The sequence below is a fragment of the Dipodomys merriami genome, unplaced genomic scaffold (assembly GCF_024711535.1).
Source record: "Dipodomys merriami isolate MVZ:Mamm:240054 unplaced genomic scaffold, mDipMer1.0.p SCAF_1, whole genome shotgun sequence".
Classification (NCBI taxonomy): domain Eukaryota; kingdom Metazoa; phylum Chordata; class Mammalia; order Rodentia; family Heteromyidae; genus Dipodomys; species Dipodomys merriami.
Window position 1 is genome coordinate 46,025,002 of NW_027202270.1, and position 23,876 is coordinate 46,048,877.

General features: G+C 39.4%; 1 protein-coding gene across 1 annotated transcript in view; it reads left to right on the forward strand.

The window, feature by feature from the left end:
- Window positions 1-23,876, forward strand: part of Lrp2 (LDL receptor related protein 2) — a 196,126-nt gene that overhangs the window by 38,543 nt on the left and 133,707 nt on the right. Inside the window, exons 4-9 of the mRNA XM_070021406.1 lie at window positions 224-340; window positions 15,978-16,088; window positions 16,304-16,417; window positions 17,495-17,611; window positions 19,760-19,912; window positions 21,839-21,958. Of these exons, the coding sequence (XP_069877507.1) occupies window positions 224-340; window positions 15,978-16,088; window positions 16,304-16,417; window positions 17,495-17,611; window positions 19,760-19,912; window positions 21,839-21,958 (732 nt within the window). The remainder of the gene's footprint in view (window positions 1-223; window positions 341-15,977; window positions 16,089-16,303; window positions 16,418-17,494; window positions 17,612-19,759; window positions 19,913-21,838; window positions 21,959-23,876) is intronic.

Below are 23,876 nucleotides of genomic sequence, written 5' to 3' on the forward strand. Positions count from 1 at the left end.
CTTATCATGTTGGGCATTTTGGTTCTGTAATTTTTTTTTTTAATGTCTGCTCAGCTTGGTGGTAGCTGGCTGCTGCATCTAACTCCATGAACTTTATGTTCAATATATGCTCTGTTCACCTTTGCTTTCCACATCCTTGTTCATACTTGGTAATCATCAATAGATTAGTCTGTGTCAGGCAGCAATTATAAACTAAGTGCTGTTTTTTCTCCCCCCCTCACAGCTGGGGTAACCTGTTCAAGTCATCAGCTGACATGCTCCAACGGTCAGTGTATCCCGAGAGAGTATAGATGTGACCATGTGAGAGACTGCTCCGACGGATCAGATGAGAAAGACTGCCGTGAGTCCCTCCCCTCTGTCCTTGTGCTCTTATTTAATTTCACCCTTGTCCTTTGGCATTTTAATCAATTTGTTAGATTTGTTGATGGACAAAAATGCTTACAATATGCCCCTTGTTGTTGCAATCTCTTGGCAGATTCTTTTGTGGATTAGCGGTGATGTTCTGATAGGGGTCTATTTTTAACCAGACATTCTAAGTTTGTTCTGACTTACAGAACATCAAATTTGAAGTAAGAAATTGTTCACATTAATAGAGAATTCCCCAAACAAAGGTCATTGAATATATGGACTACAGGATTTAGTTTGGCTGATGTTAATTTTCATTACATTGCTATGGGAAGTTTCTAGGTAAAAATCCTCATAATTCTTTTTCTTGTGGGTTCAGATTACTTTTAGAAAATGTTACATTTTGAAAATGGCTTTCCTGGACTGAAGATATAGCATTATGGTAGAACATTTGCCTAACATGCTTAAGACTTTGGGTTCAATTTACAGCACTGCCAATAAACAAAAACAAAAAAAGGTAACTAGCTTTCTAAGCGATTGCCACAAAATAATACATACAAGATGGATGCCTGTAATCCTAGCTACTCAGGAGGCTGAGATCTGAGGATCATGGTTTGAAGCCAGCCTGGGCAGGAAACTGCAAGACTCTTATCTCCAATAAACCTTCAGAAGTAGCTGGAAGTGGTGGCTGTGGCTCAAGTAGTAGAGCACTATCCTTGAGCAAAAAGAAGCTCAGGGATAGCGTCCAGGCCCCAAGACCAGTATTAAAAAAATACACATCATCAAAAAAAATACACATCAGACTGTCTGTATAATATATAAATATAACTAATAAAAATGTGGAATTATGGTGCATTATAAACTAACACGTTAGTAAGGAGGAACCTACCTCTCAAGGTTTATGTAAACCTAATAGAACACAGAAACTAGCCTACTTCTCAGTCTAGTAGTTTTTCTAATTCTGTTTTTAATCTCGGAAATAACTCACTTTCTCTTGAAAGGCTATTATTTATGAATTTATTTTCAATTTCCATAGGTATTTTTTCCCTGACATTTCTTTTGGTTTAAAACCGCATTTCCAAAGATTTTTTTCCTTTGCTGTTGTTTATGCTTTAAATATCAAGGAGTTATTGTAGTATTCCAATAACTGGTGAACAGAATTTGTTCCTCCAACTGATTTTAGATTATAGTCTTAGCCTATTATTATGGGATACAACCTCTTTGTTTGATAATTTTGATTTCATTTTAGTTCTTTGGGCTGTCCTTAAATTCTCCCCTTTGGGGAGGAGGCTACAATGCTTGATAAGAAATGTACTCATTATCTTGCCCATGTAATTGTAACCCCTCTGTTCAGTATTTTCACAATAATAAAAAAAAAACTCTCCCCTTTGGTCCAAATAATATATTTTATTCCTCTTCATGAATGCACCACCTTGTATAATTTTAATGAAATGTTTCAGGTTGAGAGTTGAAACATTCTGCACTTTTCTTGGGTGGGGAGCTGGTACGGGAACTAGAACTCAAGACCACAAACCCTTTCATGACTTTTGCCACTCAAGGCTGGTGCTCTACCACTTGAGCTATGTCTCGATTCTGGCAGTTTTGGCTTGTCAGTTGGAAATAGCTTTACTGCTTAGGATTGCTTTGAACTACAATCATCAGGTCTCAGCTTCCTTCATACTAGGCATGAGCCCCTGGCACCTGGCTCCTATTCTGTATTTTTTTTTTTTTTGTGGTTTTGTGTTTTTTTTTTTAAATTCTGTATTGTTAATGGAAGGAAAGTTTGCACTGTAAAAAGCAAAAACATGTGCCTACATGGATTCAGATTCATGCTGCAGCCATACCATTACCGTTGCTTGTACATTTGTATTTTATTGAATTTTTTCTGGAATACTGGGGATCCAGTATGGTAAGCAAATGTTCATCCACTGAGCCATACCCCACCCTAGACTTTTGCAATTGAAAGACAAAAACTTCTCTAGTCTTTCTCCCTTTGCGTGCTATTTTATTCATTTACTTATTCATTCATTCATTGATTTATACTTTGAGAGCAAGTATAGGCTATTTGTCTTTCCATTTCCCATAAAAGAGTTCTTGGTATAGTTATATTCTGGGATGATTTCCATCGTACATGCTCTCTTTTGAAAGAGGTATGGTGAGAGAGCATTCATAGACTTAACACTGGCAATTGTAGAGAAGGCAGTATGTGTCTAGAGACTACATGTGTCATTGAAATGAAGAAAATAATTTGGATTAACAATGGTGATAAATGATATGTTTTATAGAATTTTGTAATTTCAGACCATCATATAAATTCCCCTTATCTTTATTAGAGTGCTGTATGAGAATAATGGGAGAGGTACTATTATACTCTCTTATAAATGAAGAAACTAAGCCCGGCACCCGTGGCTCATGCCTGTAACACTAGCTACTTAGGAGGTTGAGATCTGAGGATTGTAGTTTGAAGCCAGCCTGGGCAGGAAAGTTCATGAGACTTTCTCTATGATGTCTATGAGACATCTCCAATTAAATATTAAAAAAGCCAGAAGTGGAGCTGTGGCATAAGTGGTAGAGTACTAGCCTTGGGCAAAAAAGCTCAGGAATAGTGCCCAAACTCTGAGTTCAAGCCCCAGGAGTGGCACAAGAAGGAAAGGAAGGAAGGAAGAAAAAAGGAAGGGAGAAAGAATTCAATAGCTGTAGACTGGCTTGTTCAGGATTGTATGGCAGACTGTCTTTTGATCCCAAACTGTTCATCATGAAGGATTTTATTTACAGAAGGGGAAAGATCTATACTGGGTGCCAGTTTAACAGAGCACTAGAGGCTTGTGCCACCAGCCAACAGGCTGTGTCTTTATCCCTTACTTACAAGTGGATAAAAACACGTGTTTTATTGCAAATGCAGTGGAACAGAAGGTTGGGGAATGAAAAGCAGCTGAAATGCACTGCTTGGAACTCTTCCATTTAAGCTCTCTGCAGCCAAGTCTAAAGCTGCTAGTACCATGGCCTCTGATTTAGCCAGTGGATCTTCTGGAACACATCTGGCAGGATAAGAGCCTACAGTAGCCATGATAAAGAGAATGATAGGAAGCAACTGAGCTTTATAAAAAAAATCTGAATAAGAATCTTTAATAAAATTTTTTATTGAATTTTTTACTTTTGGTATAAATAAGGGTGAAATCAGGATTCCTTAAGGAAAAAAGCCAGATTTATAGTTCATTGTTTTTAAAATGATCAAGTTGCAAACTTTTGGGTTTATTGAGGCCCCAAAATGAATCTCACATGTCAGAGACTTTACAATGAAGTTTTCTATTTATTGTTGATTATTGACTGATTCATTGATTGGAAGTATTGAGGTTTGAACTCAGGACCTTCCTTGTCCCTGCTAGACACCACTTGAGTCACACTCCATTTGCAATGAATTATTTTTCACTGTTTCCCTCAGCCATATTTATTTGTTGCTATGTTTTATTTTGGATGAGTATTGTGGAATGCTCACAAATCAGAGGAAATTGAGAAAACAGCTCTTCAGATTTCCTTGTTAGGGCTTAGATCTGGTCATAGCCAGATACCTACAAGGATATGAATGGGGGTTGGAAGCGTGGCTCAGTTGGTAGAGTACCAGCCAACGGTGGTAGAATGAGGTACTGAATTCAAGTCCCATTCTCTGAAAAAGAAAAAAAGAAAAGAAAAAGATTAAGGAAAAGACATGAATGGCCAAAGTTCTTAGAAAGCGACAATAGGAAGGGGACAGGCTGACCCTATTTTGTTTCCTCTCTTTGTCCATAGCACTTGTAAAACCCAGGAAAGGGAACTTTTACTCACCCAGCCCCAACCATGTTCTTATTCACTTTCCACATGAGCACTATGAATAGTGTAATAGACACCCTACTTTATAGAGATTAATCACCAATTAAAAAAAAAAGCAGTCCTGAGGGACATGATACCTTTCTTCTAAAATAGATTAGGAGCCAGAATTTTAACCTAGATTTAAATTACCTGCCCTCCAGATATATACTTTATTATTTATTTATTTTCTTTTTTTGAAACAAGTCCCCCTTCCCTTCCCCCGCCATCAACCTCTCACAAGCTGGGCTCAAATTCCTGACCCTTTGGAGTGCTGAGATTACAGACATGAGCTACCATACCTGACAGCATTTTTCTTTACCCAGGGAAGTTTATTAAGTCTTTTTTGCCTAAAGTTTACTTAAGTGCTTTATTGCTTTAAAAATTACTGCTTAATTTTTATTATGGAAAGTTTTTAACCTATATAAGAGAAGTTGATGTTTTATAATCTCATTTACCTAAATCTATTTATTCCTCTTCATTATTTTGAAATAATTCTCAAAAATAATTTTATCTGAAAATATTTAATATTTTATGACCCAGCAATCCCACTTCTGGGCATTTACCCCCAATGATCACAAACAAGACCATACTAAAACTACCAGCACAATTATGTTTATCGTAGCATTATTCACTATAGCTAAGATATGGAACCAACCCAGATGCCCCTCAGTAGAATGGATCAAGAAAATGTATATGTATATATATATATATATATATATATATACACATATATATGTATTTCTATATGATGGAATTCTATTCTTCCATCAGAAAGAATGACATTGCCCCACTTGTTAGGAAATGGAAAGACTTGGAAAAAAACCTATTAAGTGAAATAAGCCAGACTCAAAGAAATATAGGTCCCATGGTTTCTCTCATTTACAATGGTTAGTATATGTCTAGGATAATCTTATCTGATGAGCAGAAAAACCCAAAATCTATGTACGTATGACCATATAAGATGATGCTAAGCAAAATGGACCCCAAGATATAGACACAAGAGGTTATTCTTTGTTGATACTGTGATTTTTTTTGTATGTTCTTCCTTCTATGGTATATCCCTGTTGTCACTGTATTTGATTTTGGTACCCTGCATCTTGTATATACATTTGTCTAGTTTGGGGAGGGGAAAGGGAATAACAAAATGCTAAAACAGGATGACCCATTGCAATAATGATACTCATAAGACACTATGTTGGAAATGAACTTTACAGCTTTGGGGGGGGGTGTGGTGAGGAGTGGGAAGGTGGGGGAAGGAAGGGAGAGTAGGAGAAAAAAAAAAGGAAAGGATAACAATGCTTGAAATGTACTCATTACCTTACTCATGTAACTGTAACCCTTCTGTACAGCATCTTTACAGTAAAATAAAATTTAAAAATATTTTAATATTTTCCCTAGAATATAAGGACAAAAGCATAACTACAATATCATAACATCATGCCTAAAATTAAATTCTATTCTTTAAAAGAATTATATATCCAAATCAGATTTTTTTGGCCATTGTTTTGGGTTTGCATTTGATTCTCAATGTTATTGATTAGTCATTTATTTATTTAGAAAAATTGTTCCTCATAGTTGTTAGACTTATTAAGTTAAAATGTAAGGTTAGGGCTGGAGACATGGCTCAGGTGATGGACATCAGCCTGTGAGTGGAAAACGTCAGATCCAGAGTTCAAGTCCTGATCCTGGGGTGAAGGGGAAGGGCAAGCTGGGAGCTGGTGGCTCACATGCCCGTAATCTTATCTACTCAGGGGGTTGAGATCAGGATTGTGGTTCAAAGCTAGTCTGGGCAGAAAAATCCATGAGACTCTTATCTCCAAGTAACCAGCAAAAAGCAGGAAGTAGAGGTATGGCTTAAGTTGTCAAGCACCGGCCCTGAGTGGAAAAAGCTAAGCAAGAGATTGAGGCTCTGAGTTCAAGGCCCCTCCCCCATCTGTGCGCGCGCGCGCGCGCACACACACACACACACACACACACACACACAATGTTAGGTGCACAGGGATGGGAAAGTGGCTCAGTGGTAGAGTGCTTGCCTTGCATGCATGAGGCCCTGGGTTCGATTCCTCAGCACCACATAAGCAAAAAGAGAAAAGCCAGAAGTGGCGCTGTGGCTCAAAGTGGTAGAGCGCTAGCCTTGAGCTGAAGAGCTGAGGGACAGTGCCCAGGCCCAGAGTTCAGGCCCCACAACGGGACCCCCCCCCCAAAAAAAAAGTGTTAGGTACACAGTTATATTTGAATTTCACATAAACAACAAACCCTTTAAAGTATAATATTCCCAAATATTACGTAAGTGTATCTGACAACTCTTCTCCTACCCTGAGGTTATAAAAATATTTATTTGTCAAGGTTATAGCACATTACAGTTTCACTTAGTTTTTTTCCTCTTTTTATTATTATTGTCTTCCAATAGTTGTACAGAGGTTTTAGTTTAACCTATCAATTTAGGTGTACCATGCATGTTGATCAGTTACCCTCTCTGTCATTCTCCCTCACCCTTCTCACTTATTCCATCCCCATTTGTCTCTTCAAGATTCCCAGTTCTATCCTCACATGTCTACATTGACTATTACAACTGAGCTCTCCCTCCATTCATCTCTATTCATTCGCGCTCATTTGCTTAGCTGCCACTCTCCTCAGTTTAAAGCTGTTCCAAGCTTTTTGCTACTCGTTTGGTGAAAAAATATAACCAGCTTCTAAAAATTTCTTAATTGTCTTGCTACTACTTTAGCAACCTGATTATTTAATTAAAAATCTAAACAAAACCTTTCTGTTGGACTTGGTAAATATATCCCATAAGACTTTTAATTTGTAGATTTTGATCTTTCTTTCAGTTCAGTTCTTTACCCTTTGCAAGTTATTTGGTGGAAAAAAACAAGATCGCTTGTGTATTTGTGTGTGTGCATGTATTGGGGCTTGAACTCGGACCTCAAGCTTTTGCTTTTTGCGTATAGCTGGCACTCTACCACTTGAGCTGAATTTTTACTTTTAGCTTTTTTCCTGATTAATTAGAGATCAGGGAGTCTTGGATTTGTCTGCCTCATCTGGCTTCTAACCAAGATCCTCAGATTGCAGCCTTTTGGGTCCAGTCGTGGGGCCTGAACTCTGGGCCTGGGCGCTGTCCTTCAGCTCTTCAGCTCAAGGCTAGCGCTCTACCACTTGAGCCACAGCGCCACTTCCGACTTTTTTTTTTTGCTTATGTGGTGCTGAGGAATGGAACCCAGGGCCTCAGGCATGCAAGGCAAGTGCTCTACCACTGAGCCACCTTCCCAGCCCCAAGATCGCAGCCTTTTAAGTAGCCGAGATTATAGGTGTGAGACACTAGCACTCAGCCAGCTCACTGGTTTTATAGTTTCCCACAGTAAGGGTTTTGCTTGTGGCATCTTCTGATATTCTTTAACACGTTCTTCTCCCTTGTATTTCCTAGAAGTTAGTTAGATCTAAAGCAGGGGTTTTCACCTTTATCACTAATGACATTTGGGACTAGATAATTCTTACTCTGCAGAGCTGTTTTATACATAGTGGGGTACCATTTATGCACCAAAAGTCAGTAACACATCTCAGCTCAGATAACCCAAAATGTCTTCAAAACATTGTCAACTGTCCTGGGAGTAAAATCACTCTCTTTCTGCTTCTGTTGAAGGTGAGAGTAATCTAGAGGGTGGGTAGATGCTTGGATATCATTGAGGGGTGTTCAAAAGGCAATGAAACTTTGTGTATTAGGGTGTGTGCCTCCTTCAGGATGCATTCTCTGTCTGGCCATCTTCTCTGTGCTGTTAGTGGCCATCAATGGTCATTGTTGAGATCTACTTTGTCATAGTACTACTTAGCTATTTGCACTTTCGACATAGCGGCTGGTACAGAGTGCTGGGAAGACAGATGTGAGCCACTACCCCCAGCTTCAAATTCGTTTCAAAGATAATCTTTGATGATCAAGGGTTAGCTGAGACATGACCAGAAACTATGATACTTCACTCAGTTGTTATTATAATTTTGGTATACAGGAATAATCATTATGTGTGGGCGAACTTAGAATCAGCTTTGAATATAACTTTTGATTCTCTGTTTCTTAGAAATTTGCTGCAGAAATGAACACTAATACATCATGTACCTAGAAACTAAGTACAGATAGTAACAGATATTGGAGAAGCTCCAGAGAACTCTCTCCCTCCTCTCCTTAGTATTTGAAGGGATTATGAAGCTTGACCCTGTAATTTGTAATGTTGCCTGTCAGACCAGATCCCTAGGTTTATGGTCCCTACTCTCTCAAGCTTCTAAAATCAGAACATTGAGCTCCAAGACAGAGCACCTTGTGTCGGTTCCAGGAATTCCTTTCCAGAACAAAGAATGGTGTGTGAGTCTTCTCAGGGAGGTGGTAAGAGAATGAATGGTTGTGATAGTAGGGAAGGTCCCAAGAAGAAAATTATCTTCGAAATAAATTTGGGAAGTGGGTGTGGTGGCTCACTCCTGTAATCTCAGCTCTTGGGAAGCCTGGGTTAAGAAGCTAGTTTGTCAATTTATGGAGATCTTGTTTAAAAGAAAAAAAAAGCCTAAGTTAATTAAGAATAAATCAGTTGAGGGGCTGGGAAGGTGGCTCAGTGGTAGAGTGCTTGCCTTGCATGCATGAGGCCTGGGTTCGATTCCTCAGCACCACATAAGCAAAAAGAAAAAAGCCGGAAGTGGCGTTGTGGCTCAAGTGGTAGAGCGCTAGCCTTGAGCTGAAGAGCTGAGGGACAGCGCCCAGGCCCAGAGTTCAGGCCCCACGACCGGACCCCCCCCCAAAAAAAATAAATCAGTTGAGAGATTCTTATGTCTGACCTTTTTGCCTGCTTTGTTCTCATATACTTAAAGAACATTAGAAGTATTTTGGAATGAAAATATACATTAAAAGCTGTGCCACAAATTTAAGCTCATTTCCCCCCCCTGTGCTATTTCACCCATTAATCTGGTCATCAGAAACATCTGTAAACATCTTGTCAACTAAGTTGATTTTTGTTTTTTAAAATTTATTTAAAGGAACAGAGATTCAAAAGGGCAGGCCATTTTACTTCTAATGGGATTTAGCATCAAGGAAAATCCAGTCATGCAGAGTCTAAGATAAACATCGGAACAATGCAGCAATTATGGGCCATTCAATTAATATATCCAAGTGACTTTCAGTTGCTCAAAAATAGTCCAGTTCTGTTTTTTTTTGTTTTTTTGTTTCTTCTTCAGTGAAGTAAAAAGATGATGTTTGATTGAGTGGGGATGAGAATGGTTTTGGGGTGGGCAAAATGATCGCTAATTATCCTTGCCTTGCCAATGCCTTGCCACGGGCCTTTGTTACTCCAGGAATGCCAGAGAAAGGGTAAAATCCTGCCACAATGGAGGCTTTCTTGCTGGTAATCAGCAGTGTTTGGTCTGCCTGCTACTGAGGCTGCTTTGTCCCTGGAGTTTCATTTCTACTGACTTTCTGTTCTTTAGAATTTAAACATTTTCCTTTATATATCTCACTGTGGCAACCCCAACGGGGGGCACCATTGGAAGAAGGGTCCGGAAGGTGGCTGAAGTCACTGTGTGCACTGTGGGGGACTTGTGGAGAACACATTGCTTTTTAAACTCGATTCCACACTTGTGCTGCCCAAAGAGCCTGATCCTGTGAGCCGGCTGCATGTAGTTTAGTGCTCCCACAGTGGAGCCCCAAAACCTGGCACCAAGAGAGGGGAAAAAAAAACTCTTTTGTTTAATCTTTGTCATATAAGCACTTTATAAATAGCTTCTGTCTTTCAAACGTTTGGAAGATCACTCTCAGCTTCTGCCTTATTTCTTTCCTGATTCACAATACAGATATATAAAATCTCCCTTAACAACTGTCTTCATTTACTCTCCTCACCCATATCCCCTTTTTTTCTTGTTTCTTTTTATTTGAGATGAGAGGATGGGGTCTCACTAAATTTCTCAGGCTGCGTTTGAATTTGTGATCCTCCTGTTTCAGCCTCTGGAGTATCTGGAATTATAGGTGTATACTACTGTGCCTTCCTTGTCTTTTCTTTCAGACAACAGCCCTTTATTTTCACCAGCTTCCTGTGAACATTCTTGTCAGTGTCACCAATGACTGCCATTTTGCTATACCTAATGGTTCTTTCAAATAACACCATACTGGAGAGCTAACCCCACTCCATTGCTTTTCATCATTTTACCCTGATTTATTTCAGTAATGTTTTCCCCTCATGTAATATTTATTTTAGTCTCCGCTATTCCACCTCCATTAACAAAAGATAAAAGTTCCATGAGTACAGAATTTTTATTCCATGAATTATGTTTCTTTATCTCTAGAACCTCACACACTTGTGTGAAATAGCTTTTTATTTTTGGGGAATGATTTTTAAGTCTATAGGAAATTCTATTTCACTTGTAATTTTTTTCTCTTTTTCTCTCCCCACCCCCCTGGGCCCAGTCCTGGGGCTTGAACTCAGGGCCTAAGCACTGTCCCTGAGGTTCTTTGGCTCAAGGCTAGCACTCTACCACTTGAGCCACAGTGCTACTTCTGGCCTTTTCTCTTTATGTGGTACTGAGGAATTGAGCCCAGGGCTTCATGCATGCTAGGCAAGCACTCTAACACTAAGCCATATTCCCAGCCTTGGGACAAGATCTTGCCATATAGCATAGGCTGGCATTAAACTCATTATGCAGTATAGGCTAGACTCCAACTCTTTGGCTTTTTTGTTTGTTTTTTAAATTTTGTTTTGCTTTTTGGTTGTGAAGCTTAAACTCCCAGCATGGGTTATCCCTGCGCTCTTTTTGTTCAAGGCTAGAGCTATGCTGCATTGAGCCACAGCCTCTACTTCTAGTTTTCTGGTGGTTAATTGGAGATAAGAGTTTCAGGAAATTTCCTGGCAGGGCTGGCTTTGAACCATGATCCTCAGATCTCAGCCTCCTGAGTAGCTAGGATTACAGACATGAGCCATTAGCATCTGGCTCCAGCTCATTCTTAAAGGCAATTTTTTTAACAGCATAAATTATATGAAACAGTGTCATTATGATATTTACACACATATACAAATATAACATATTTTGATCAAATTCTAGACTCTTAACTGCTGATGCAGTCACCTCAATCTCTAGAGTGCTGGATTACAGGAATGTACCACCATTCTTGGCTTTGGCATATCTCTTTACTTAGCTCTTAGCACATTATCTAGGAAGTCAGATTTGAATAGCAAACATTGAATGGAATACAGTATTAACTGAGAAGAAGGCAACACTGTCACTGTCTGGTTCTTAGCAACATTTAGTAGTAAAGTGTTTATGTGCAAATTTCCAGCAAAGGGTCTTGTCACACTATTTCTAGTTATTGGAAGGAGGCCAATTTTATCATCTGGGGTACAGCTGGTTCTCCTGTCTCTTTTTACAAGACTTGCCTCTTTATTCTTCCCAAACAACTTGGGAGATAGGACTGGGACCAAGGTATTTGTATCATTCCCTCGAGTGACAGCATGAAGCTCCCATAACACCTTCTACCTCTAGCCAGTGATATTAAATATGGTGTGTATTATAAACATTTATTCCTCTGGTGCATTTGATACATCATTTTCCATCTTGTTTCTTGTTTACCCCTGTGTCAGAAAATTTATATTGGCTTTTTAAGTTTTAATTTTCTTTTTTGGTTGTTACTTTAATTTGGAACTATACCAGTCTCAATCTACTTTTTACTTATAGGTTGTAGCTCTGTACATGGAAAGGAGGGATTCTAAATCCAAGACCTTAGGAGCAGTGCTTTAGGTTACAGTCTATCTAAGATCTAGCCTCTGCAGATAGAATCCAGATAGGAATTTGGAGCTTAACACCCAGATCTTACAAAGGGACCCGGATAAAAGGATAAGGAGGACTAGATAACACATTGTGTTTCCCCTTTGGTCATAGCTTCCTGAAAGTGGCTCAGAACAAATTTGACCTTCGTTCAATTCTTCCAGTCTATGGGGTGATTATGCTTTCTTTCTCTTTGCAAGGTGCTGATTATATATTTTCATTTTATAAACCTCATCATATATACCTTTTATTGAAGGTCATTTCAAATTGTATTTAGAAAGTTACAAGAACATTCCTTTATTGTTCTCTTGTTGTATCACTCTGCTCCCTGGGTGTTGGTTCTTTCTGGGGCTTAAATTGAGGTTGTTGGAGGTGGGCTGAGGAGTGGCAAGCTGCTACTTTATGGCCTGTTTTATTGACTCTCTTGTTTGTCTTGGTCCCTCTTTTGAAAGTTGGGATTCCTAACAGAGTTTTTTCTGGACTACCTAAATTGTTTCAGATTGACATCTTTTGTAGAATGTACCATATGGTTCAGAAATCTAGAGAGTTGCCTTCTTCTGGAGTTGGCCTCACCGCTGTAGGCTTCCCAGAGTGCAGAAGAGGCTGACTGGACGAAAGAAAGCAGCTTTCCCCCTTTTCATGTTTTTTCTGCAGTGTTTTCCATCTCCATTTCACTTAATACCACTCTTTCTTTGATAATTTTTTGCTTCCTCCTCCTTCCTTCCCTTAGTAGGAGCCTCGAAGAATTCCGAGGGTCATGTGAGTTTTTAAGGTGGTTAGGAATGAGGTGTGGAGCTAGCTTGCTTGAGTTTGAATTTTATCTCTTCACTTCACAGTCCTGTAGCCCAGTTTTCTCAAATTCCTTAACCTGTTGGTGCCCCAGGCTCTTCAACTATATGTCAGAAATAATCATACTGTTTGCCTCATGAAGTGGTTATAAAGATGGGAGATACTCATGCATATTGAACATTCTGACATTATTGTGATGCATACTTTTCTTATTGATTTCTTATTGATTGCTTTGTTAGCAATGGGTATTAGTGTTAACTAAGGGCTGGCAGCCAAACTTTTTCTGGGAAATCATGGCATTGACTGGATGAACCTTTCTGATAGCCAGATTAAGAAACTTGGTTGAAGATGACTCTTGGACTTTGAAAAGCTCCTGGTATCTGGGCTGCCTTTGTCTATCAGTAACTTTGTTTTCTGTGCAATCTTGGGCTTCAGTTTCTTAGTCTATGATTAAGATGCTTTCTTTTTATACTGTTTGCTTTCTTTTATCCATTTTTATCATTGTGAGAAAAGAACATACTTACAGTATGTATGGCAAGATAATAAAGAATAGTGTCCTCTATTAGTATCTTACTTAGCTGTAAATGATTTCCATTCTGGTTGGTTTACTGGGACCTCAAACTACATTCCTATGTTTTCCTCCTTGATTAAATAAGCAGGACTATTGTGTTAACTTTACCACTAACATGAATTATTAGCAGAGATTACATTTTCCAAATCTTCAAACACCAATCTTTGTATATTTGGAGGCAGCTCTCCTTTTGGCAGGAACAAACAAGTTTAGAACTGGGAGCTATTACGTAGAAGCAAGAAATGGTATGTGGACTGGTGTCTCACATTTTTGTGGCCGATAAAGATGAAAGGTTGCAGCCTGAGTTACTAGGTGCTTGTCAATCTTCTCCTTGGAGCGAATAGTCTTCTTCATGTCCTCTTGCATAATTTCCTGTCATGTTTCATTTTCCTCATGCTTATAATCCTGCAGGACATTGACTCACATAGTAGATTTGATCTATCTAGTTATATAGTTAAACCCAGGATCGCCAAGCAACTAGGCCCCCTAAACAAGATTATTTTAGCTTTCTCCCAATGGGAAGCTCATAGGATGGTGACTCCCCCCCACTTGTCCCCACCCCTGGATTACATCGAAACTCATTAATGGCTTTAGCAAAGGAAGTGGTGGGGCTATTCATTTCTTCCTTTTCTCAGAGTGAGCAATTAGAATGGATCCCTCGGTGTGGATCTCCAAAGGGGGGAAAACATTTGATTTCCAAACAGTTTCAGTGTTTAGTGAAGATTTCAGTATAGTGTTTTCTATGGTTTTGCACCTCTGGGGGTACAGGAGTTGAGGGGGTCCTCTATTGATGGAGAGAGAATCATAATCATTGTGGATAGAGACAAGAAGTCCAGTGTGACCATATAATACCTCCCTGATGACAGCAAGCTGGTCTTGGTGTTTTTTTTTTATCCCTATTTTGTATGCACACACACACACACACACACACACACATAATTATCTTTAAGTAATTGTACAAAAGAGTTACTATTTAACACAGCAGTTTATGAATACAATGCATCTTGATTAATGTCACCCCTTTCAACATTCTTACCCCTACCTCTCCTGTCTTTTTGAAGGAAGGAGCTGTCAGTAAACTTTTACTTGAGTCCGTGGATGCTGATTTATTGCTGAAGAAGGCAAGAGCTCTGTCCAGCACAACTCATAACTTACCCAGATCCCTCCTGGTTAGAACAACCACCTCTGTGGTAGCCACAATCTTAGCCCCTGTAAATTTCCCCTTGACAGCTAGCTTATCTAAGGCAGAGAGCTGCATTTTCTAAGATTTTTTTTTTTTCTCTGCTTGCTTGCTGCTGTTCTTGAAAGGCTAGTTACCATACTGATTCCAGGAGCTATATGGGGGTAGGGAATTGCTTGTTGGCCTCACCTGGTTTTTTGCATCCTCTTGAAGGCAGAATTAATAAACAGTGGAGTAACCAGTATAAAAGAACTTGGGCAAAGCTGAGCTTTTCCATGCTAGCGATGATATTGAACACTAGCTTCTTTGGAACTATTATAAAATAAAGTTCAGAAAAATGCAATATTTTAGTCAGCACTTAAAAATATCTTCCATTTCATTTATGTTTGATTCTATTTGTTTGCTATTCTTTTTTGTTGTTGTTGTTTAAATGTTTTTATTTAGTGCCTGTCCTGGGGCTCGAACTCAGGACCTAGGCACTGAACTTGAGCTTCTTTGCTCAAGGCTGGTGCTCCTCTACTTAAGCCACAGCTCCACTTATAGCTTTTTGGTGGTTGATTGGAGATAAGAGTCTCATAGACTTCCTGTCCAGGCTGGCTTTGAACCATGATTCTCAGATCTCTGTGATTACAAGTGTGAGCTACTGGCACCCAGTGAGTTTGCTATTCTTTTTTTTTTTTTTTATTGTGAAAATACTGTACAGAGGGGTTACAATTACATGGGCAAGATAATGAGTAAATGAGTACATTTCTTATTAAGCATTGTTGCCTCCTCCTTTGTTTCCCCTTCCCATCCCTTCCCATACCCACCTCCCGCCCCCACCTCCCCTACCTGATCCTCCCCCCACAAAGTTGTAAAGTTTGTTTTTCGACATAACGACTTGTACATCTCATTGTTGCAATGGGTCCACCTGTATCCCTATTTAAACGATTTGTTTTTTTCCTTGCCCTCCACAAATTATACCAACATCAAATACAGTGAAAGCGGGGGTTATACCATGGGGGAGGGACATACAAAGCAACAAAGAAATCATCTTATAAATAGGTTAGAAACAATTGCATGAAAGAAAAAAAACATTTGAATACTTCTTAAAGGAAACAAACAAACAAATCAAAGAGACAAACAGACTTTGATTTGAGTGGACTCAGAAGCGCTTAGAAGCAGGAAGCAGGAAATCTGCTCTGGATGTTTTTCTTTGGCTTCTTTTATTCTCTTGGCCAAAAATGTTCAGCATATTCTGAAGCCTTTTCCTTGTTTTTACCTCACTGTAATTTAATTTTACAATTTTAGTACACTGTTTTTTAGAGAAATATGCTGGCAAGTGCTTGAGGACTTGGAGTGACCAGATGCTGCATCGTGGTTGTAGGGGTCTTACCCTCTTCGTCAAGGGCTTATGGCAACATATTGGGAGAATGTCTTAATTTAAGGTTTGTTTTCTTTTTCCATTCTTTCTCAACATAGAATATCCAACATGTGAGCAGCTTACTTGTGCCAGTGGAGCCTGCTATAACACAAGTCAGAAGTGTGATCAGAAAATTGATTGCAGGGACTCCTCGGACGAAGCCAACTGCAGTAAGTCATGTGCTCGGGACGAGCAGTGGTATGTCCATGTCGCCTTAGGAGACGTGAGGCCCTCTTGGTTCTTGGAGAATTTGTTGGTTAAACATTTATCAGGAAACCATCGCCTAAGAAGAGTCACCTTGTAAACTTAAGGTAGAGATGAGATTAAATGGCTCGACTGGAAGTAAAATGTTTGTTTCCTTTTCCTTCTTGACTTTGTGCTCCAGCTGGGATGTGCACACACAGTGAGTTTGAGTGTGGCAATGGAGAGTGTATCCCTCGAGCCTATATCTGCGATCATGACCTTGACTGTGATGACGGCACTGATGAACATAACTGCGGTATGGTGATTTCCTTTTCCTGACTTATGTGGTTAGGGATATTTTTTATTGTTATTGCTGTTTTTCTCACTGTTATACCAGTATAATTACCACCCCCCCCAAGTTGAGTCACTGAATTTGATGGCAGATAGAACCAAAACCTTATATAGAGCTGGGTGCTGGTGGCTCACACCTATCATCCCAGATACTCAGGAGGCTGAAATCTGAGGATCTCAATTTGAACCCAGCCTAGGTAGAAAAGTCTGTGAATCTCCAACTAGCCACCAAAAAGCCAGCAGTGGAGGTGTGGCTTAAGTCGTAGAGTGAAAAAACCAAGTGAGAACACTAGATCCTGAGTTCAAGACACAGTACTGGCATAAAAACAAACAAAAGATCAGGTAGGGCCAGGTAGTCTTAGCAATATTGTTGGGCCTAAGACTCTGTGTTCTCTAAGGGTCTGTACAGAGCTGAAGTGTTGCTGCTGGATGGTTTGCTGACTTTCCTTCAGCTACAGGGTACAGGTAGTATTTATCCTAAGACTTTTAAATTACCCATACTTCAGGAATAGATTTCTAATAATGTTATCAGACTTTATTATAGACTATTTCATTTTTAATGTTGAGCAATAGAGACTGGCACCTGAGTTAATTTCCTGGATCCCAAGCTGCTGCTATCTTCTTTTTCTCCATTCTCTTTTACTCCACCCTCATTTCTAGTGCTGGTGTTGGGGCTTGAACTCAGGTCCTGGACACTGTCCCGGAGCTTTCTTTTTTCCTTCAAGGCTAGAGCCCTACCACTTGAAAAATAGCTCCTCTTCTGGTTTTTTTGGTGCTTAAAAATATAGATCTCATGCATTTTCCTGCTGGCTTTCAATCTTGCTCCTCAAATCTTAGCCTCCTGAATAGCTAGTATCACAGGTGTGAACAACTGGTGCCCAGCTCCTTTCTCTTTTCCTTACTTCTTTTTTTCATTTTGTCAAGATGTTAAAGGGGGTGATTGATAACAGAAATCTGCTTGGTGATCAGGGTAGGCAGTGAGTGAGTGCTTGGAATCTTTCCCAGGGATGATGTCTCTGATTGCTCTGTTGTCTTCTTCCAGAGTACGAGTCCTGTGGTGGCCATCAGTTCACTTGCCCCAGTGGGCAGTGCATTCATCAGAACTGGGTTTGTGATGGAGATGATGACTGTCAAGATAATGCAGATGAAGATGGATGTGGTAAGGGGTAGGGGTGTGAGAGCCTTGTAGAAATGTATTTTTCTTGAAGTTTTATTTCTGTTCCTCATTAGACATCTTTGGTATGATAAGCAAGCCTCAGGTTTGAGGAGTCATGTAGGGACTTAGTGGGTGATGGCTCTCAGCCTTCCTAAAAAGATGGAACTCATATAGCATCAAAAAGCCTTCTTCCCATTACTAAGGAAAAATAGAATACTTTCTCCTCTTTCTTTTTTCTTTCTTCTTAAATCACCAAATTATAGTACAAGAGGGTTATAATTTAACATGTCCATTTCTGTGTCCAGAGCATCTTGATTAGAATCACCTCCATCATTCTCCCTCATCCTACCTATCCCTTCCCCTTCAAGTCATACCAAATTTCCACTTCCTGTTTCTCTCTCTCTCTCTCTCTCTCTCTCTCTCTCTCTCTCTCTCTCTCTCTCTCTCTCTCTCTCTCTCTCACACACACACACACACACACACACACAGTGTCATGGTTGTATTTGTTCCCCATTCCCTTTTCCATTCATCTGCTTCTCTCAGTAACATCTCTGCTTCCAGTTTAAGCTATATTTCAACTTTTTTTTGTTGGTTATGGGCCTTGAACTCAGGCTGTGGGTACTGTCCCTGAGCTCTTTCGCTCAAGGGACTCTGCCTTGAGCTACAGCTCTACTTCTGGTTTTCTGGTGGTTACTCAGAGATAAAGTCTCATAGACTTTCCTGCCCCAGTTGGCTTTGAACTGTGATCCTCAGATCTCAGCCTCCTCAGTAGCTAGGATTATAGGCATGAGCCACCAGTGGCCTGGCATATTTCAACTTCTTCTTTTTTTTTTTTTCCGTCCTGGAGGTTGAACTCAGGGCCTGGGCACTGTCCCTGAGCTTCTTTTGCTTAAGGCTAGCACTATGTGGTACTGAGGAATCGAACCCAGGGCTTCATGCATGCTACCCAAGCATTCTAACACTAGGCCATACTCCCAGCCCATATTTCAACTTCTTGATACTTTTTTTTGTTGAATTGTCTCTTCTGACCTGTTCCCCTTAAGACCACCCATTTTATATATGTTAAAGTAGTAAGCTGGGAAATGAGGGAAAAACAGATTTAAATGTGATTTGACTTAGACTTTACAACCTTGAAAAGCGATTGAACTGTGGTAAGAGTTTTATTTTGATTTTTACAAATTCTGAACTCTAAATGGGTCAAGGTCCCCTGTGATGGAGAGGCCAACTGGAAACATTTGGCATGAAGCTAGGGATTGATGGGTGTAGGACATGTCACTGCCCAGGGATGGGGTGAAGGGTTATTTGAGAAGGAATTGCCAATGATATTCATCTTCTCCCCTGCTGCTGTCATCAGCAACACCTTCCAGAGTTTTTTTTTTTGTTGTTGGAGCTTGAACTCTGGGCACTATCCCTTAGCTCTTCAGCCCAAGGCAAGCAGTCTATCACTTGAGCCATAGCGCCACTTCCAGTTTTCTGTTGGTTAACTGGAGATGAGAGTCTCACAGACTTTCCTGCGTGGGCTGATTTTGAACTGTGATCCTCAGATCTCAGCCTCCTGAGTAGCTAGTGTTACAGGTGTGAGTCACCGGTGCCCAGCCCTCCCACAGTTTTGAAGTTACAAATACCCATACCATATAACACGTTACATGTGCTGTGCTAATCCCGGACATAATCAAGGTGATGCTTGTTCTGAGTTTATGTTTTCATGTTTTCAGCAGTGTTTTTCCTACATTTGAGTTATAGTTTTCCTTTTATTAACATTTCACTGAATGCAAAACAAATCAAACGAGAAAGCCTCAAACTCAGGAATCGTGGAGTTACCTTGATAGCCCTAGTTTATGAATAAATAACTGAATATTCTCTTAGCAGAATCTAGTTTGTTGATAATTCAGGCTCATATCTGCTTCTCACTCTTGTAGCCTATGGGGGCTATTTCCTCCGGAGGCAAAATTGCATTTTGTCATTTCTTAGAATCTCAGTAAAAGGTTAATGGTAGAGTTAGGAATGGAGTGTTTATCGTAAATTACAGAGTATTGCAAAGTATGAAGGATATAAAGATTTCTTTTATCAACCCAATCTTCTCTTAACCATGAATCAGAAAAGCCGCCTCCTCCTTGCAGTGGCCTGCAACTGTCTCTTGTTCCTCCACAGAAAGCAGTCACCATCGCTACCACACATGCTACCCAAGAGAATGGGCTTGTCCAAAGTCTGGAAAATGCATCTCCATTTTTCAAGTTTGTGATGGGGTTTCAGATTGTCCAGAAGGAGAAGATGAAACCAACACGACTAGTGGAAGAAATTGTGGTAAGTGTGGAACAATTTTGATGACTCCAAAAATACTTAGATTTTATTATTACGATTATTATTGATGGTGATGATGATGATGAAATTTTTATAATGCTAGGGATTAATCCCAGGGACTTGCACATGCTAGGCAAGCACTCTACTCTAAGCCCTGTCTAGAACATTTAATTTCTAGTTTCATCATTAATAGACAAAGGCCTTATCTGTCTTTACTGTTTCACATGATGCTCCTAATTTCCAGGGTATGTACTTTGAATTCTTTTCTTTGTTTTTTAACTATAAAATATTTGTCCTTTATTTTTAGACTTAGGAAGCCTTTTCCACCTAGTGATCAGGTCTATAGTAGCGTAATTCTTTTTATAGCAGTTTCTTTTCATTTAAAAAATTTTTTTATTATCTTTAAGTAGTTGTACAAAGAAGTTCCCATTCTATAAAACAGTATATGAGTACAAAGTGTCTGACAACATTGTCATCCATCCCTTCTCTCACTTTTTTTTAAATTGAGATTAGGTGATCACATAAAATTCACACATTTCACAGTATTGTGGAATAGTGATACTTAGTTATAGTCACAAACACATTTTAACCTTCACAAGGCCAATTGTCATTATCATGGTCTATAAAGTTTGTGAATTCTATGAGCTTTGACAATACAATTATATCTTCCACATCAGGTGATATGGACATTCTTTCCTTTTGCTTACTGTAAGCTGTTCCCTTTTTCCCTCTCATCCCTCTCTTCCCATTGCTGTCTTTGGGTTGTTTAGTTCATTTTCAGCTGATGGGCCCTTTTGTTGTATGTTTTCCCATTTCCCACTGATCCTGTGTCCTCCTCCTAGCTTCCCTCCGCTGTGCACATACATATACCATATATGTGGTCAGGAACATGGAGTCATTTAGCAATGATATGACAAAATGAGTGGCTGTCCTTTGTTTCTTGAGACCTGTTTACTTTGTCATATCTCCTTGCTTTGGCTTTGAATTGTTTTCTAAAAGTAAAATTGAATTGATCATGGCCAGTGTTGTATGTTGATGTTTTTTTTTGTGTCAATTTTCTTTTTATTTTACTACTTGTGTCAAGGAATAGAAACTGTGCAATATGTTTAAGATCAGTTATTTAACAAATTCATTTATGAGTTTAATATTCCATAAAAGACAAGCAGCTTAAATACAAATTTTGTGACTATCATTAATGATGTTTTATTTTGTGGGGAAACTGTGTGGCGTTCTTTTCTTTTATTCTTTTTGTGGCTGTAGAACATTCCTTTCACCATTAACAACTCTGGACAGCTGATAGGCCTCTAGGGAATGCAATATATAGACTTGATTTAATTGGCTGTGTATTTTCTAAATCAAGATTGTCCAAATGCATCTATAGTACTATAATAACCCCGAGGATTTTTCCATGAAAAAAATCTAATATTTAAATATGTTGAGATGTTCCATCTTATGTAGGAACTCTGCTGAAAAGCTTTAAAATTAACAGATTTATTGTCATTGCTGAAAGGATTAAAAAAATTAACGAAGGGAAATAAAAATGGAAACACCAACAAAAAAAACCACACAGAATCTCACCACTTGAAGATAGCCATGCTCTAACTTTTTTAGAGCATATTGTCAGTCAGTTCCTTGTGAGTTCTTTGTCCCCTTTAATGCTTAGACACAATGATAGACTTAGGATCTGATTTTTCCACAAATAGCATGTGTGATGGTTTTGTAATTGCACCTAACAGCATTGGTAATGCTTTATGGACAAGGCTTTTACTGGACAATATTGCAGGAAGGTTTTTAATGTGGAAAGACTTTTCCTCTTCTACCACATGGTTGTTTTGGCTTTTACTTACAGGAAAAGAAGCTGTTATCTAAACTGCTCTTTCCGGAAACTGTTCACTTAACAATGATTTTTTTCCCTCTCCTTCTGTTTAGATATGAGTATGTGCTCTGTTTTAAACTGTGAGTACCAATGCCACAAGACACCAAATGGAGGAGCGTGCTTTTGTCCCCCAGCATCTATCATCAACCACAATGACAGCCGTACCTGTCTTGGTAAGTGACAGGAGGGAGCTCCTGGGAATCATCACAGTGTGCTGATAGGCTCTGTGACCTCTGACCTCCATAGGGGTGATGGTCTATATATCAAAGAGTGCTCAGTTCTCACGGAAAACCTGCAAAGTGGGAAGTGTGGACTCTGAAGAGCTTGTGTGAGGTACACGAAGTTCAAGAGTGGTTTCATATGAGGGGGTTGACTAGAGCTACATGAACCTGTCCATTCCCTGATGAAGGGAGTGGTATTTTATGTTTCTTTCTGTAGTGTTTGGAAGAAGGGTCAGTACCATGTTGTATTAAGTAAGGAAATACTTTCACCCGCATGGTTGGTAGATATCTACTGCCCTAAGCCCATCAAGTGCCCCTCCTGGGCCTGCTTTCTTGGCCTGTTTTCTAGGATGCACAAATATCCATAAGATCCAGCAACTAAAGAGTTGTTACCTGATAGAGTGGAAGATCACTAGATGATTGCTCTGGTGATTGGCAGGGATAGGCAAAGTCAGTGCCTACGCTCAGCTGATGGCTAATTTCACCAATTTTACCTCTGCTGGAGCTCACATTCAAGACAAACAAGTTTTGTTTTTAAATTATGATGCTTCCAGCTCTGGCTATCCCTCACTCAGACACCGGTTCACCAATGATTTCCCCACATCTGTGCTATCTGAATCACAAGAATGATTTCTCCAACTGGGACATTTTTGGTTCTGATTGCAGCTTTACGTGCTGCTATGATTAGAGTGGGGAAATTAGGCATGACCATGGATTACCAAATCTTAGGCTATGAACAATAAGCTTTAATGCTTTCATTTCCTTTTCCCTTTTCTTCCTCCCGGATTTTTGTTTTCTTTTATTGTTTTGTTTGTTTTAACCAGTCTTGCTATATAACTGGCACTGCCTCTAGCTTTCTGTCTTCCTGCCTTAGCTTCCTGAGTGCTGACACACGTGCATGTGCCACCATGCTTAGCTCTTATTTCTGATTTTTTTTTTTTTTTTTTACCAGTACTGGGGCTTGAAATCAAGGCCTCAAGATTTCATGTGTTTTATTTTGCTCAAGGCTTGCATTCTACCACTTGAGCTGCAGCTCCACTTCCAACTTCAATGTTTTGTAACTTCTTAAATGAAAAGGTTATATTACACATACATATAACAAGGTTATTTTACACATAGCCTACTAATGAATACAATGAGTGTAATATAGAAAATGATACCATATGTTGTGTACATGATCGTTTCAGAATTCATAAGAACACTTTTACTTTGTTGTGACCCAATGCACAAGGGGTATTTGTTTAGCCTTCACAAAAAACATCTTTTAGTCTTCCCAGTATCTTTCTGGGACTTTTACTATGGACAACCTTATTTAGAGACAGGCTCATGAGTCCATATATATGTATATTTTTGTCAGTCATGGGTCTTGAACTCGGCCTGGGCACTGTTTCTGATCTCTTCAGCTCTATTGCTTGAGCCACAGTACCACTTGCGGTTTTCTGGCAGTTAATTGGAGATAAGAGTCTCAAGGAGTTTCCTGCCCAAGCTGGCTTTGAACTGTGATCCTCAGATCTCAGCCTCCTAAGTAGTTAGGATTATAGGCGTGAGCCACTGGTGCCCATCTTGATATTTGAAGCCTTTGTGAATGTGAGGCCCCTGCTACCTACCTGCTGAGATTGTTTTCCTGTGACCTTCCCTCTCCTTCAAAAGTGCTTGATGAGTTTTGAAGCTAGTTTAACATTTATTTCATCTTTGTTTCAAAGAAAACCATATTTTTCTGTAAAGAGAACTCTTTAAATACATGATATTATGAAACCAATTGTACTTGTTTAACTAGCTAAATTATTGTTTTGGTTTGCTATCTCATGCATTTCAAACCAACACATACTCATGAGAAGATTTCCTTGTGTGTGGCTGGATCATGCCAGAA